Raw genomic sequence first — 14,607 nt, 5'->3', positions numbered from 1 at the left:
GGTTGGACTAGATGACCTAATCTTGCAGCTCTGGCATTTTAAGAGCATGTAAAAGTGACACATAAACTCTACATGACATAGTCGTCAGGTGGGGCCTGGGCCAGAAATTGGGTTTAGAGGACTCATGCTGTACTTCAGGTCGAGGTGACTAGAAGAGTTCAAGGCAATTCAAGGCGCAGCTGGGCTCACTGGCTCACGCCGCATATGGAAGTTTGCCCAGCTCACCAAGCAAGCGCTCAGCGCCTCCGCCCCTGGGGCCCCGCTCGGGGGACGGTGGGTGTAGGGAGTGTCTAACCTTCCGTTTGCCTGTCTCTCCTCCTGCTCCTCGGCTGGCCTGGCGGGAGCAGCTGGGTGGGGCCTGCCTGCTGGGCGTTGGCATCTGGGTCATGGTGGACCCCACCGGCTTCCGGGAGATCGTGGCCGCCAACCCGCTGCTCCTCACGGGCGCCTACATCCTCCTGGCCATGGGCGGCCTGCTTTTCCTGCTCGGCTTCCTGGGCTGCTGCGGGGCTGTCCGCGAGAACAAGTGTCTGCTGCTGTTCGTGAGTACCGCGGCCCCACCCCACCCCTGGGTGCTCTGGGGCAGGGGGCTGGGGGCAGGAGCTGCTAGCTGGCTTCCATTCAGACCGGTCCTCCCCAGACTGGAGATTGCCAATGCCAGGAGGCACCATCGAGGTCACTGGGTCCCCCACTCACTGCCGTCAGGGATCCTGAAGCCCCACAGGGAGCTGGTGCAGAGGGGATGACACAGATGTTGGGCCGGGGCCCCTGCACCGCCACCGGCTGCCTCTGCTCACCGTGGCACCGTGCCATGGGGCGCTGGTTTCTTGCCAAGGTGGTCCCTGCTCCTTCCCGCTAGCGTTTGCTACTTCCCCCACGTCAAGCAAAGGCCCTTGAATCCATGCACGCCTGGGCTGTGTCCACGCTCCGGGGAACTCAGAGTGAGGTTTCAGCCAAGCAGACTGTCCTCCAGGAGTGGGACAGTCCCCAGCCGCCAGAGCCTGAAGTTTGGCAAGCTGCCCCAGGTGGAGGGGCCTTGGCCTCCAGGTCCGAACAGCCAGCCTTCTCCAAGGCTTGGTCAGCTATCCACACTGGCTTAACCATGGTGTTTCCCCGTGCTTGCATTTAAAAACTCAAACATATAACTGCTTAGTAAAATAGCCACGACAGCTGTTGGATGAATTGTTCATTTGGATATCCAGTTCTAAAACAGAGACGATTTGATCTCTGACGGTTTCTTATTCAGTCCCTGAACTCCCATCACAGGACACGCAGTCGATAAGGTGCTGAAGGTGTGGCAGGGCCAGGTGTGGACGGGCACACCTTCCCTCCCTCGTGGACAGGCGCACGGGGGGCAGCTGAGCCACGAGGACGAGCTGCGCTGCAGCAGGCCTGGGTTGGCGCGTGCTCCCTGCCGTCCGACGAGGGGCTCCAGGCCGGTTTCTGTACCGCCCGGGCTTTAGTGCCTTCGCCTGTCGATCGGAGCCAAACAAGACGGGCAGTGGGTGCTCTAGTTCTCCAGTCTTCTGCCCTCCCATGCACTGTGGCCCTTTGGGCTTTTGCAAACTTTCCTGTCTTTGGTGGATGGGTCTTCTCTCCTCTAAGAGGCCCTGTGGGCCCCCAGGACTCAGAGAACTTCTGGGCTTAACCCAGTCTTCCTATAGGGTCAGTCAAAATCAGCTCTGCTTAGACAAGTACGCGTGTGGCTGGGCCAGCTTGCAGGCGCCCCCGTGGGTGGGTGGGGGTTAAGGGCAGACCTTTGGGCCGGTCAGGCGGCGGGCTTACTTGTGAAGCTGCTGGCGCATCAGCCCTGTGGATGAGCCGGCACCCAGCAGCGCCAGGGACAGGGACCTGGCACCCGCCTCCACCCCGGATGAGAGCACAACGCACGGCCCCCGTTGGAGTCACGGGGAGATGCCCCGCATCCAGACGGGAAGTGAGGGCAGCGAGAAACGAGTGACAAGGAGCCTGGGGTCCATCGGCCCTTCAGCAGCACAAACACCGCGGACTTTTCACTCGGAGAGAAACAAAGGAAAACTGTGAGCGCCCCCTGGTAGAACGCCGGCTGCAGTGTCAGCTGTGCCTGGAAAAGTCGTGCCTGGGGATGTGGGTCCCAGGACACTCCAGCCTCCCTCTCCCGTCCTCGCCTGGGCCCCCAGGGGCTCATCCATTGTTAATGGGCTCGGCTCTGAAGCCAAGACAGGAAGCCGGGCTGGTGCTCTTGGCCGGGCCTCGCCTCTCCAGTCTCCTCCAGCTAAGTGGCTCCCCGCGCACCTGCCAGCTACGCGCGGACAGCCTCTCTCCTGTGCTTTTGGAGCACAAGACCGAGCCCCAGGGACAGAAGATTTGCTCAGAGTCCTCCCTGAGCGAGCTCCGTCCTGGCTGCAAGGCCGGTCTTTTCCACGGAGCCCGACTGAGGCCCTCCCCATCCCGTCCCCTCCCTTGTCCCTTCGTCTCTCTCTGCTCTGCCTGTCTGTGTGTAGCACCCACTCTTCTCTCTCACTGCCTCTGTCTCCCTGCCTCTCCACCTCCGTCTTTCTCCTGATCTCTTCTTCCTATTCCTGCACGGTTTCCTGTCCCTCTCCTGAACTCCCCCTGCCCCTCTCCTGAACTCCCCCTGCCCCTCTCCTGAACTCTCCTTGCCCCTCTGTCAACTCCCCCTGCCTGCCCTCCCCTCTTCTGCTGTACACCTCCCCTCTCTTCGAGGCCCAGCACACACAAGCCTGAGGTCACAGTGTGGCTCAGAGGCAGGGACACTTGCAGCCAGTTCTCCTGTCTCTCAGACCAAGGCTGGTGCAGGGGCTCCTAACCTGGAACGGACTCAGAGAATCCAAATTGCACATAGAATTATGGGCAAAATGTTACGTCAGTCTGTGGTGTGAGTGTGCACGTATGTTGCACATGTGTTGGTGTGTGTATGTTGTATTGCATTGTGCATGCATTGTGTACACTGCATTGTGTGCATACACACCTAAGTTGCATGTCCATGGGTGCATTTATGTATACACGTGAACCTGTTATACATGTATGTGCACATGTGTGTTATATGAGCGTGCATGTGTGTGTTGCATACATGGGGTTGTGGAGGGGATTGTGTGACTATTTTTTGGGAAAGGCACCACAGCTCCTGACAGCTTTTCAGAAAGGTTCACGACCTAAGAAATAGGAAGAGCCATTTCTCTCTTCTAACCTGAACCTGGTGGCCGTGTGGTGGTGCCAGCGGAAGCAGGCACAGTCTCACCCTGGCAGCCTCTGGGATCCTTCTAGAAGCCTTTGACCACCTCCCTAGCCTACCAGAGGAGAAAGAAGGCTTGTCTTGAGAGGGGCCAGGAGAGAGCCACTGTAGCCACCCCGGGAAGCCCATGGAGAAAGGAGCCTGGAGACGGGGCTGTCGGGGTGTCCCCTTCCCTCTGCTCCGAGGCTGCAGTCCCACAGGGCCCAGGGACAATTACTCTGATGACCAAATCACCTGGCGACCGATTTATCTAAAGCTCCATTTCCCAAACACTCCTGTTGATCCACATTACGGCATTCGCGTACAACAGACGGTTCCAGCCTGTTCCCGTAGATTTGTGGGGCAGCCCTTTCCCCAGTTGCTTGCCTTTGGGCATCTCAAGGAGTTTTTCTTTTTGGCCAACTGATTTGAAGATTGTGATTTTTAAAAAAAATATTTTATAGCACAGCCATGCTAAATTGGAAAAGAGGAGAGTAAACGAGAGATAAGTGTATTCAAAAGAGATAAATGAGCTGAATTGCACATGCAGTATGTACATTTTGTAAATATTTATTAGACGTGAGAGCGGGAAGCAGACGTTGCCCACAGCAGATGGCTTAGAAAAGCCTGGAAATGCTCACGAGTAGGCAAGACAGCAGTTTCTGCCCTTCGCCGATTTCTCCCTCCCGAGCGGGGTGCTGTCAGTGAGAGGTCTGGGCATGGCCGGCCGCTGTGTCTCAGGCAAGTGATGCGAACCCTGGGAGAAGTCCCGGCCGGGGGAGCCCCGGGAGCGCGGAGCAACCCAGTGGCCGGGCCCAGGGACGCCCCCAGACAGCCGCGGTGAGCGAGAGGAGGGCACGTTGGCGGAAGTGGCATCGTTACCCGTGTCACCACCACGGCCCTGCACTCACGTGCTTCACTCCCCCATACACTCGGTCGCACCCCGGTCCCTGTGCTTGGGGAGCCCACTGTGCCCAGTCTGTGAGTTACCAGGTTCATCATTTCATTTTATCTCCTGATGCTTCAGCGCAACATAGACTCCGTGACGAGGGGGACTGCGCCTGCCTTGTACATACGTGTTTGCCAGTACCTAGCACAGTGCCGGCGCAGTGGCACTGATAAACAGCCCGGAAGGAAGGAGCAGAGAGAGGGTAGCAGAGGTGTGGGTAAGAGTGTGGGCTCTGGAGTCAGAAAAGCTTGGGTTCCACCCTCCCTGCCACTTTCTTGCTGTGTGACCTAAGGCCAGTTACTTAACCCCTCTGAACCTCAGATTCCTCAATCATAAATGAGGATAATAATACCTTCTTCCCAGCCATAGTGTTGTGTTCATGATCCCAGGTTTTTCTTGGCTCTGTCCTGGCTCGCATAAGCATTGATACACAGAAAACTGGAAGAATTGGTGTGGAACCACAAGTGTCTTTGCAGGCCATCAGAAAGTCGTGAGGCCTAGAGGTGCTCACAGCTTCCAGGTAACGTGGTGCTAAGAGGCTGTGTTCTGGCAGCAGCGTTCCCGTGGTTAAGCCCCAGGTGTGCCCCCGGCCAGCTGTGCCAGCCGGGCTCGGGTACTGGTCCTCCCAGAGTTACCGTCCCCATCGGTGACACTTGGGCTGCTGAGAGGAGGGATGAAATGACCCCGCATGGTCCACGCGTCTATGCCATCTGTGCTTGGTAGCTGGCAGCTAGCGCTGGTACTTGGTAGCTGGCAGCTAGTGCTGGTACTTGGTAGCTGGCAGCTAGTGCTGGTACTTGGTAGCTGGCAGCTAGTGCTGCTCTTCCAGAGGACACCCGTGCTGCTCTGTCTTCAGGGAGGCCGCACCTCGCGCCTGCGCCCAGCAACCACCGAGCAGCTCTCACGTCGCGCCCGCCTGGCGAGAGGCACTCCACCTGCACCCTCTCGCTGCAGCCTCGCTAAGTCACCCGGGGTCGCGCACACACACCGCAGAGTGGTGGGTACAGAGCGCATGAAGCTTGCTCGGCCTCGTCCATAATTTATACCCGTCGGAGCCAAGGCTGCGGCCGGAAACTGTGCCCGGGGCTGCTCCTCGCCACCTGCGGGCCTGCCAGCGGCTGCGGCGGGCAGAGGGCAGGGGTGCGTGCGGTGCGCAGCGGAACCGGGTGACCATCCATCATCAGCCAGATGGAGGTGCCAGGACTCCCGCCAGGGGCCCCCATCGCCGTCACAGGAGGAGAGAGCGAGAGGTGGAGACACATCACCCCGCGGCAGCCCAGCCCGGGAGCCGGCCAGCCTCGCGGAAGTGAGGACTGTGAGGGTTTCAACGGGGCAGCTGGCCCTGGGCACGGGAGCCCCTCGGCCACCCTCTGGTTGGGGACTCTGCTCCCCCGACCTCAGCCCAGGGTCACTTGCCCTTCAGAAAGAGCGGAGCGTCTGGCCCGGGCAGGCGCCCTCATCGGGCGTGCCAGGCAGGCCACACCGCGGACCAGCAGGCTGCCCGCTGACCGTGGGGACGGCCCTAGGCTCGGAGGCGTTGCCGACAGGCAGTCCCTGGCCGCACTGTCCTGCTCTCGGCGCTCTGAACGGGAGGACAGGATCTGCTCTGAACCCTTCCAGCTTCACCCGTTCAGACCAGCCATTTCCCTTTTGCGGCTTCAGTTTCCTCCACTGCTGAAAAGGGGGAACGGAACAGAACCGGGACCGGGGGCAGCAGCGGGTGCCGGTGCCCGGCGTCCCCCGAGGACCAGAGCCTGTGCTGGAGCCTGGTGAGACCCTCGGGGAGTCTCACGGCCCGCGGAGCATCCCGGGGACGGGGCCGGGCTTGATGTCACGGCGGGGGCCAGGCCAGCACGCCGGCTTAGGGACGAGGAGTGAACAGCGCCACACCCGGGGCCGGCTGCCCTGTTCACACGGGGGGTTGGACATTTAAAAAAGTGCAACCCATTTGACAGGCCTCAGGGATGTTTTGTGCCGTGTCCTGGTGGACGTTCTCCAAATCCGTCCTGGGCTCCCCTAAAGTGGCCACGGCCCCGCAGTCGGGAGACACCCGGGAGCTCCACGGGACAGCCACGGCGGAGCTGAAAAGTCGGGGAGAGAGCATGACCGGCTGTCCCCGGGGTGGGGATGAAGTGACAGAAAGCTTCCTGTGACCTAGGGGCACACACATGCCAGGAGAGAGACCCCGAGGGCATCGTCAGCACCCACAGGGCGTCTGTGAAGAATCCAGCGCCGAGTGTCAGCGGGAGCCGGGCAGTGGGGCGCAGAGGAGCCTGCACGTGGCTGGTGTCCCCTGCCTTCCGCGCTGTGGCGGCCGCAGCACCGAGCTCTGCCGGGCCTCGTCTGCAGCGTGGGAAACGCTTTCACATCTGTTATGCCATCATTCCCCACGAGGAACCCCAGGAAGCGGGTGGTAGCACCCCCACTTTACTGATGAGGAAACCGAGGCTTGAGGGGTTTGAGTGATTGTCGCACATCACGCCAGGCCAGGAGCCCCCCGAGGTGTCCCGACACGAAGCCCAAGCCCAGCACCCTTTGCCTCCTTGCAGCCTGGCACATCCGGCGAGGGCTGGTGGGCGGGTCCGAGGACGGTGACCCCAGGGAGCAGATCGGGGCGGCCGCCAGGTGTTTAAGAGCCAGTCTGTGTGCATGCGCTAGGGATTGCGTCCTCTGCTGGTGGTTTCCGGGTGAGGTGACGACGGACTTTGTAAATGCCAAGGGCACCAGCAATGCTGAGTAATGAAGGCAAAGCCACTTCCACTTCTGCCAACAGCTCTAGCCCACAAGAGCGTCCATGACAGCCGAGGCCTGAGACATAGCAGGTGGCAAGGTCTTCATGGAGGGCCCCTCACTCACGGGGTCTTTCATCAGCTAATGGTCACGCATCGACACCGTGCTGTGGGCATGGGGGAGGCAGCGAGCCCCATTGCAGCTGCGAGTCCCCGAGTGAGCACTGTGCGGGGCGTGGGGGGCGGGTGGCTCAGTCGGGCCTGTCGTGTGGGGAGCCCAGGGGAGCCAGGGCTTCCTCCCGCCTGGGGAGGGCTGGGCTTCGCCCCGTCCAGTAAAACAAAGAGCTGGTGGGCCGGGAGGGAAGGCGCCTTCCTGGCAGAGGTAGCACGGCCTGCAAGGGCCCCAAACCAGAGGCATCCGGGTTAATTTGGGGAACATCAGGGAGTTCAGTGAGTGGAGCGGAGGGGCTGTGTCAGACAGCAGACTCCTGGCCCTGGGTTTTAGGGTTTTGGCAGTCGCACCACCTTCTCTCCTGCTGAAGATCAGCGTGGCCTCAGCACTTCCCGTGGGAGCCGGAGGCAGCAGGGCAGAGAGAGGAGGTGGCCCTGGGCTGGTGAGGCGGGGAAAGCCAGCTGGGGACCCCAAGGAGCTACAGATTCCAAGGCTTATACAGGCCACACGGAAGGAGAGCCGCCCGGAGGAGCCCAGAGGGGTTTCATCAGTGATCTCCTTCAAGGGCTGCTGCGTAGGGTGGTCCAGGCTGCACACTCTCTAAGGGCTGCCATTTGCATGGAAGGTATATTTATTTGTTTGCTTTTTTCATGTTTTTATTACAACCTGTTGACTCCGAGGATGGATCGTTCATATGTGTGTTATGAAAAATGCCTGGCTCATGGCAGCAGAGTGTACAAAATCAGTGTACTAGATACCAGGTCAGTTATGTGACAGATGGAAGCCAGTGGCTGCCCTGTCCCCTTCCTGCCCGCCCGCGGGGCTCACGAGCCGTCCCCTCTCTCTGCAGTTCTTCCTGTTCATCCTGATCATCTTCCTGGCGGAGCTCTCAGCGGCCATCCTGGCCTTCATCTTCAGGGAAAATGTAAGTGCTGGGCCCGGCTCCCCCACCCCTGCTGCAAGGGTCTCACGGGGTGGGCTGCCTCATCCCAGCATTTCCAGCCCAAATCCTGACTCACCAGCCCAGCCAGGCCCAGCAGCCCAGAGAGAGACCCCAGGGAGCCTCTTCCTGCAAGGGCTTTTCCAGAAGGTCACAGAGTCAGGAGGCCCTTAAAGGGTCTCTGCTCTCAAAGCATCTGGTGCAACCCCCTATCTGATTCTGGAACCTTCCCTTCCACACCTTGCCCAGCGGCAGCCCAGTGATAGTCGTTGGACAGTCAGGATGGTCAGAGAGGCTGTCACCCAGCCCTGGAACGTGTGCCGTGTAGGAAGGAGCGCGGCAGGGTGCTCCCAGACAAGGCCCTGGCTGGTGTCCTCTTTGGGCAACTTGGCCCCACAGGCCACCTTGTTCCAGAGACTTCAGCCACCTGGGGCACCATCTCCCACCCCTGAATTGAAGTTAGAGCTGGCACCATGGCCAAAGGGGGCCTGGGAATGAACAGGAGGGGGAGGGGCGCAGGGGCAGGGGACACACTGGCCTTGGGGCGCAGGGAGGCAAGTAGTCGGCACAGAGAGGAAGAGGGGGCAGCAGCAGCGTGTGGGCAGAGGGCAGAGGGTGGCATCCAGGGGGTCTCCCTCTGCTGGGCCCGCCCAGGGCCCCACCCTTCCACTGCAGCGGGAGGAGGGTGTTCAGGCCTCAGGAGAGTATTTTGAGAGTAGGACCGGCTTGCAAGGACATCTCTGGCTACTGGGTATACAGAGTCCCTGCCCCACACTGTAGCTTCTTCACAGCCTGGGACCTGGGGCCTCTGCTTGGCCCTGTCTGGGGAACGGCTGGGGGAAGGGCACACACCTCCACTGAGATAAGCCCTCCCTCTGGGTAGAGCTGCGGGCTGAGCATGGTCTCAGCTGCCCTGGCCTTGGGTTTGCTGAGGGGTGTGCGTGTCACGTTGGGGGTAAGGGGCCTGCCCCAAGCTAGCCTAGGAGGCCTGGCACCAGGACGCGGAGGCCCTAGCTCTCACTCCCCCACCCCCCAAGCAGAGGGAAGGAGAGGTGAGTGAGGGGCCACACTGCCTGGTCTCAGCCGCCCTCTCTCTCTGCCCCCCCCCACAGCTCACTCGAGAATTCTTCACCAAGGAGCTCACCAAGCACTACCAGGGCAATAACGACACGGACGTCTTCTCTGCCACCTGGAACTCGGTCATGATCACAGTGAGTGACCACCCCTCGCCCCTGGCATGCTGTGAGCATTCAAAACCGTGGTGCCGGTGTTCAAGCGCCAGACACGAATAACCAGTCAGGGCGCTCGGCCCCGGCCCCGGCGCCAGAACCAGCATCCACGCGGCATTGCAGGCCGCTGGCCACAGTCCCAGCTTGGGGCGAAGCCTGTTCGCTGCCCCTGTCCTGGGCCCTCAAGCAAAAGTCATTGTCACTGATGGTAATAACCACGGCAAGTGTCCAGTGAGTGCTTACTGAGTACCTACTAAGTAGCAGTTGGTTCACCACGCCCGTTTAACAGATGAGGACACTGCAGGCCCAGAGAAACCAAGCGACTCCCGTGGTCACCTGGGAGGCAGGTGGAGCCAGCCCACGCTGGGTCTCTGTCCCAGCTCTGTCGCAGAGGCTGGCCTCCGTCCCCCGTGTCCAGCCCTGCCCACAGACCCTTCTCTCTGCCCTCCTCCTAGTTTGGCTGCTGCGGGGTCAACGGGCCCGAGGACTTTAGGTTCGCGCCGGTCTTTCGACTCCTGACGCAGGACAGTGGCGAGGTGCCGGAGGCCTGCTGCCGGCGCGAGCCGCAGAGCCGGGACGGGGTCCTGCTGAGCAGGGAGGAGTGCCTGCTGGGAAGGAGCCTGTTCCTCAACAAGCAGGTACCGCCAGGCAGGGGCCGCTCCACTGGGACGTGGGTGGCCAGAGCTGGGTGGGAGTTGACACCGACCCGGAGGGTCCGCAGCCACTCCAGGAATCCCAGGGAGGTGATGGCCATGCATGGGATTTCTGCCCCTGGGCAGGGACTGATGGAGGCTCCATCCAGGCCCCTGCGATCCCTCCAAAGTGGGGAAGGATGAGGGTGGCAGATGGTCCATGCTGGAGTGGGATTCTGGCTGGGGTTAAGGGGCAAGTAGGAGTTTTCCAGTGTTTCCTGAGCTTGTGACAGTGCAGGTCTGGGGAGGAGGGACAGAAGCAGAATTGCGCAGTGGGCACTCACTTTTGGAGGAAGCTCACATTTGCCATGAAGGGCATCCTCTGACCCTAAGGGAGCAGGTCTCCCCGACCTTACCCTCCAAGATCAGAGAAGTTCCTAGACGCTCTGCTCCTCTTGTAGCCTGTGTGCATCACTTCAGCCTAGGAAGAAAAGTGTCCCTTCCTGCATGCGCCACCTCTAGGGGAAAGAAGGTCCCGGCTTGGCCCCCACCCCTGAGACACACAGCGCCCTTGCACTCGACCCGCCTCCCTCCCACTGACCAGCCCCACCCTTTCAGGAGTGGGGGAGGGGTGGAACAGCCTGACCTGAGCCCACACCCCAGGCCCCCCCCACTTGATTGGGCCTTTAACGAGGATCTCAGGGGAGAGTTCCAGATGCAAGAGACACAGCAGGGGACAGGAGACAGGGCCCCTGCTCCTGCAGAGCTCACAGTCGAGTTAGAGGAAGGAGATGATGAACAAGCACAAATAAAAAGTAATAATTTCACATGGCAATGATTGCTATGAAGAAAATAAAACCAGATGGTGCCTAGAATGGGCCTGGGGTGGGGGCACAAGGCAGGCTTCTCAGAGTCCCAGAGGAGGAGGCAGTGAGCGGGGGTCTGACTCCTGGGGCTCTTTCCAGCGTCAGCGCTGCTCCACAAACCCTGCACCGGCCCTGCACCTGCCTGTGGCTCATCAAAGGGCTCATGAGGCCCCAAGGGCCACATCCCTCCACCCCTCGCAGTCCTGCATTCCTGCCCTGTGGGGGAGATACAAAGAGAGAACCAAGCCCCTGGGATCAGGCCACTGCGGCTGGGGGCAGGGAGAGCTACCCCGGGGGCTTGGTCACAGAGACCTGCCATGGGGAGCTGCTCAGGATATGGGGTGGGGGTTAGGCTTCGATGTCAGGCAGGGCTGAGCTGCTACCTGCTAAGTCACCTGCACTGAGACACCCTCTCTGGACCTCAGACTCCCCATACCATGGCAGAGACTGCTGGCTGTCCCCAAGCCCCATTCACTCCTTCCTCCCCGGCTAGGGGCTGCACTTCCCAGCCTCCCTTGCAGCTAAGCCTTGTAACCAAGTTCTAGCCAAAGGGAGGTGAGCAGAGGTGATTCATGCAACTCGAGTCGCATCCTTGAGAGAAAGTGCTGTGCCCCCCGCTCCCCCTTTCCCCATGGCGGGAGTGCCGCTGTGGCATGGTGACGAGCCATCTAGGGCCTTGCAGAGGAGAGTGGCCCCTACGACAGCAGGGAATCCAGAGACCGAGCCTGGGCTGCTGGCAGCTCCATGGAGCAGAGTGGGTCCCCACAGCTTAGGGTTCGGTGTGAACGACAAAGGAGTTTCTGGCTTGTTGAAGGAGCTGTCGTTTGGAAAGCCTGTTGCCCGTAGGAAAACCTACACCCTTCCGATGCTACTTGTAAATTTGCAGGGAGGCTTCGCATGGGCCCTGTTCCTTTGGGGTGTCATCAGACACGCTTCCCATCTCCAGATCCGTCCTTGAGTAGGGTGCCTCCTTCCGTCTCCTGGGCACGGCTTCCAAACCAGCTCATCAGAGGTCCCTGCACAGCCTGGTTAGCTCTGCACGGTGACCGTTCCTCACGAGGACTGTCCAGGACCGACTCCTGGGATTTCTGTTCTGAGACACTCACATCCCTTCTGAGCATCTTCCCTGTTAAAAGCCTCTGCCGTGCGGCTGTCTCTGTTTGTTTTCTCTCCAAAGCCCGCTTCCCTGAAGCCTGCGACGCATTCCTGACTTTGCGGCAGGCCCACGGTGGGGGGAGGGGATGCTGGAGGGGCCTCTGCCTTGGGGCTTGGGGGGTGGTGCGTGCAGGGACACGTGGTGTTGGCCACCCTGGCCGCTCTGTGGGGTTAGCGGTGCACCAGCGTGGATGGGTTTCTACACCGGTCCCAGTGAGAAAGGACGAAGGGTGAGGCCAGGGTGATGGTGGTGGGGACACAGAGTGGCGTATGGACCTGAGAAATGTTCAGGAAGTAAAAGCTACCAGCCTTGGTGGCAGCTCAGCTCTAGAGGAGGCAGGAGGAGGAGGTGCTGAGGATGACTGTGTAGTTTCGGGTTTGGGGGAAGATCTGGGGTCTGGTTTGGGGCTTGTGTGAGGTGCCTTTGGAATAGCCAAGCAGAGAGGCCCAGTGGCAGAGGAGTGCATGGGGTGGGGCTGGGCAGGGAGGGGTCCACGCCAGAGATAGACACGTGGGAGTTGCTGCACGTGGGCGGTCACTGTGGGGCCACCAGGCCCAGCTGCCCCTTGTCAGATTAGGTGGCCGGTGGCTGTGGATGGGAGCAGGGGCGGGGCTGGGGCCTCCCCACAGAGAGGGAGGACGGCACTGGCAACAGCCCGCATGGTTAGGGGATCGCAGCCTGGTGGCAGGCTGGGGAGGGAGGGTCCCCTCCCTATGTGTCCCTGGGTGGGGGCCGGAGGAAACCCAAGAATGCAGGTGCAAGTGCTAGGCACGGGGGGACCAGGGACCTGGCCCACGTGAGGGAGAAACGGGCCTCCCGATGCCAGGCTTCCTTTCCCTTCGGAACAGGAGAGGCTTGGAATCATCCTCAGTGTGCATCCTGCCCCTTTCCTCTTTTTGTGTGACCTTGAGCAGGTCACCACCAGCTCTCTCCCTCCCTGCCCTCCCCAAGGGGCTGTAATGGGGATTAAATGAGAAAGAGCCCACAAGGCCCCAGCAAAGTCCTTGACAGAGGGGACACTTGCCAAGTGTAGGTGGCATTGGCCCGTCCACTCCCCAACCCCCACGAAGGGTGTCTCAGTGCCTGCGAAGCCCCCACAGCCAACCTCATTGCTTGCTTCAGTCCAGGGAACTGAAGGGTCTTTTGGTGCCAAAGTGTGACAGAGAGCTGAGCAGGCAGGGCCTCGGGTGCCACGCGGCAGGGCTCTGGGATGCCAGCCCTCTGCGGGGCCGGGTCCCCGGCATCTTGCCAGTTTCCCCAGGTGAGGCATGTCAGAGTCGATTTCGTGCTTCTCCCGTCCCGTGTGTGTGTGTGTGTGTGTGTGTGTGTGTGTGTGTGTGTGTGTGTGCATGTGCGTTCTTACCTTGCGGTGACGCTCCAGCACTGGGGGCAAACCCACACAGCCCGCTCTGTGCTCAGACACTTTCCTCCACTCAGGATCTGCTCGGAGACAGGGACAATGCCCTACAGGGGTGGGGAGCTTGCTCCACTCCAGCACTGTCCCAGTGCTTTATCTCGTCCCATCCTCACCAGCCCTGTGAGGTGGTTAGTCTAAACAGCCCATTTCATAGATGGGGCACCCGGGGCATAGGAAGAGTAAGGAGCCCGAGATCGCATGGCAAACAAGTGGCATGGCTGGGCTGGGACCCCAGGCGGCTGGGCTCCAGGGCCCCATGTGTAACAGTGACCAGGTACCTCTCCCTGCCCCGGGTCATTGCTGCTTCCCATCTGGGCGGCCTCACGAAGAGCTTTACAAACACAGCGTGTGTGCTGGGGTAGGGGAGGTGACATGATGTGTCAGTGGCTGGCCCGGCGGGCAGGTGGCATGCTAAGGAGATTACGGGAGGCCAGAAGCATCCCCTCCCAAGGCTGATCCCAAGACAACCCATCTCCCTCTCCCTCCCTGCAGAGCAGGTTGGCTTTTTGCTATTATTGTTCTAAGTATTGGCATTCTGGTTTTTTAAAAAATTGTTAAACAAAGGGTTCAAGGTCAGCCCCTGCTCGTGTCTGGAGACAGATCCAGGATGGCCCTGGGCCTTGCTGGGTGGATGGGGCTCCCCTGCCAGCCCTGAGGGGACCCCCAGCCAGCCACACTGGCTTCCTGACCCAGGACCAGGGCTCTGACCCAGTCACTCAGCCCTCGTGTGGGCCCCCAGGGCACGGCGAGACAAGGCCTGAATGTTCCGCGAAGGCCTTTTCCTTGCTGTCGTCTCTGGGCCTGGGGTATCTCCAGGCCCGGCCGCAGCACGGGCACTAGAAATCACCTGGGGCACGTCCCACCATGCTGGTTCCCGGGAGCCACTGATGCAGAGGCTGGGCGGTGCGGCCTTGTCATCTGCATCGTCACCCACCTCCCAGATGATCCCGCAGCACCGCGGACCCAGGTCGCTGTGCCGGTGGGTCTGTTTATATTGGGAGACACCCTGTGTGCTCCGTGGGCCTTCCCGGCCCTGCTCCTGCTCAGCCTCCACCAGGCGGAGACACGCCTGGCCACGACTCCAGATCGGGCCCTGCGGTCCACCTGCCTAGGTGCCCCCTCCTCTGTTCTGCTTCCAGCCAAAGAGGCCGGGCTTCTGTGTGATTGACAACAGGGGGGTGGAGCATGGGAACACCCAAGGATCCCCCACCCCAGAAACTTCTTTCCCCGCAGGTTCTCAGGCCGGGCCCAAAGACTATGCATGTTATCATAAAAGAAAGAAAATTCTCCCCCTTTGAATATA

General features: G+C 60.6%; 1 protein-coding gene across 1 annotated transcript in view; it reads left to right on the top strand.

Moving 5' to 3' along the window:
* Nucleotides 1-14,607, top strand: part of TSPAN18 (tetraspanin 18) — a 177,335-nt gene that overhangs the window by 156,911 nt on the left and 5,817 nt on the right. The window contains exons 6-9 of the mRNA XM_076002015.1: nucleotides 348-542; nucleotides 7,915-7,989; nucleotides 9,117-9,215; nucleotides 9,689-9,871. Coding sequence (XP_075858130.1) covers nucleotides 348-542; nucleotides 7,915-7,989; nucleotides 9,117-9,215; nucleotides 9,689-9,871 — 552 coding nt within the window. The remainder of the gene's footprint in view (nucleotides 1-347; nucleotides 543-7,914; nucleotides 7,990-9,116; nucleotides 9,216-9,688; nucleotides 9,872-14,607) is intronic.

The sequence above is a fragment of the Microcebus murinus genome, chromosome 4 (genome assembly GCF_040939455.1).
Source record: "Microcebus murinus isolate Inina chromosome 4, M.murinus_Inina_mat1.0, whole genome shotgun sequence".
Taxonomy (NCBI): domain Eukaryota; kingdom Metazoa; phylum Chordata; class Mammalia; order Primates; family Cheirogaleidae; genus Microcebus; species Microcebus murinus.
The sequence above is the reverse complement of the archived record's forward strand: the minus strand, read 5'-3'. Positions and strand labels throughout refer to the sequence as shown.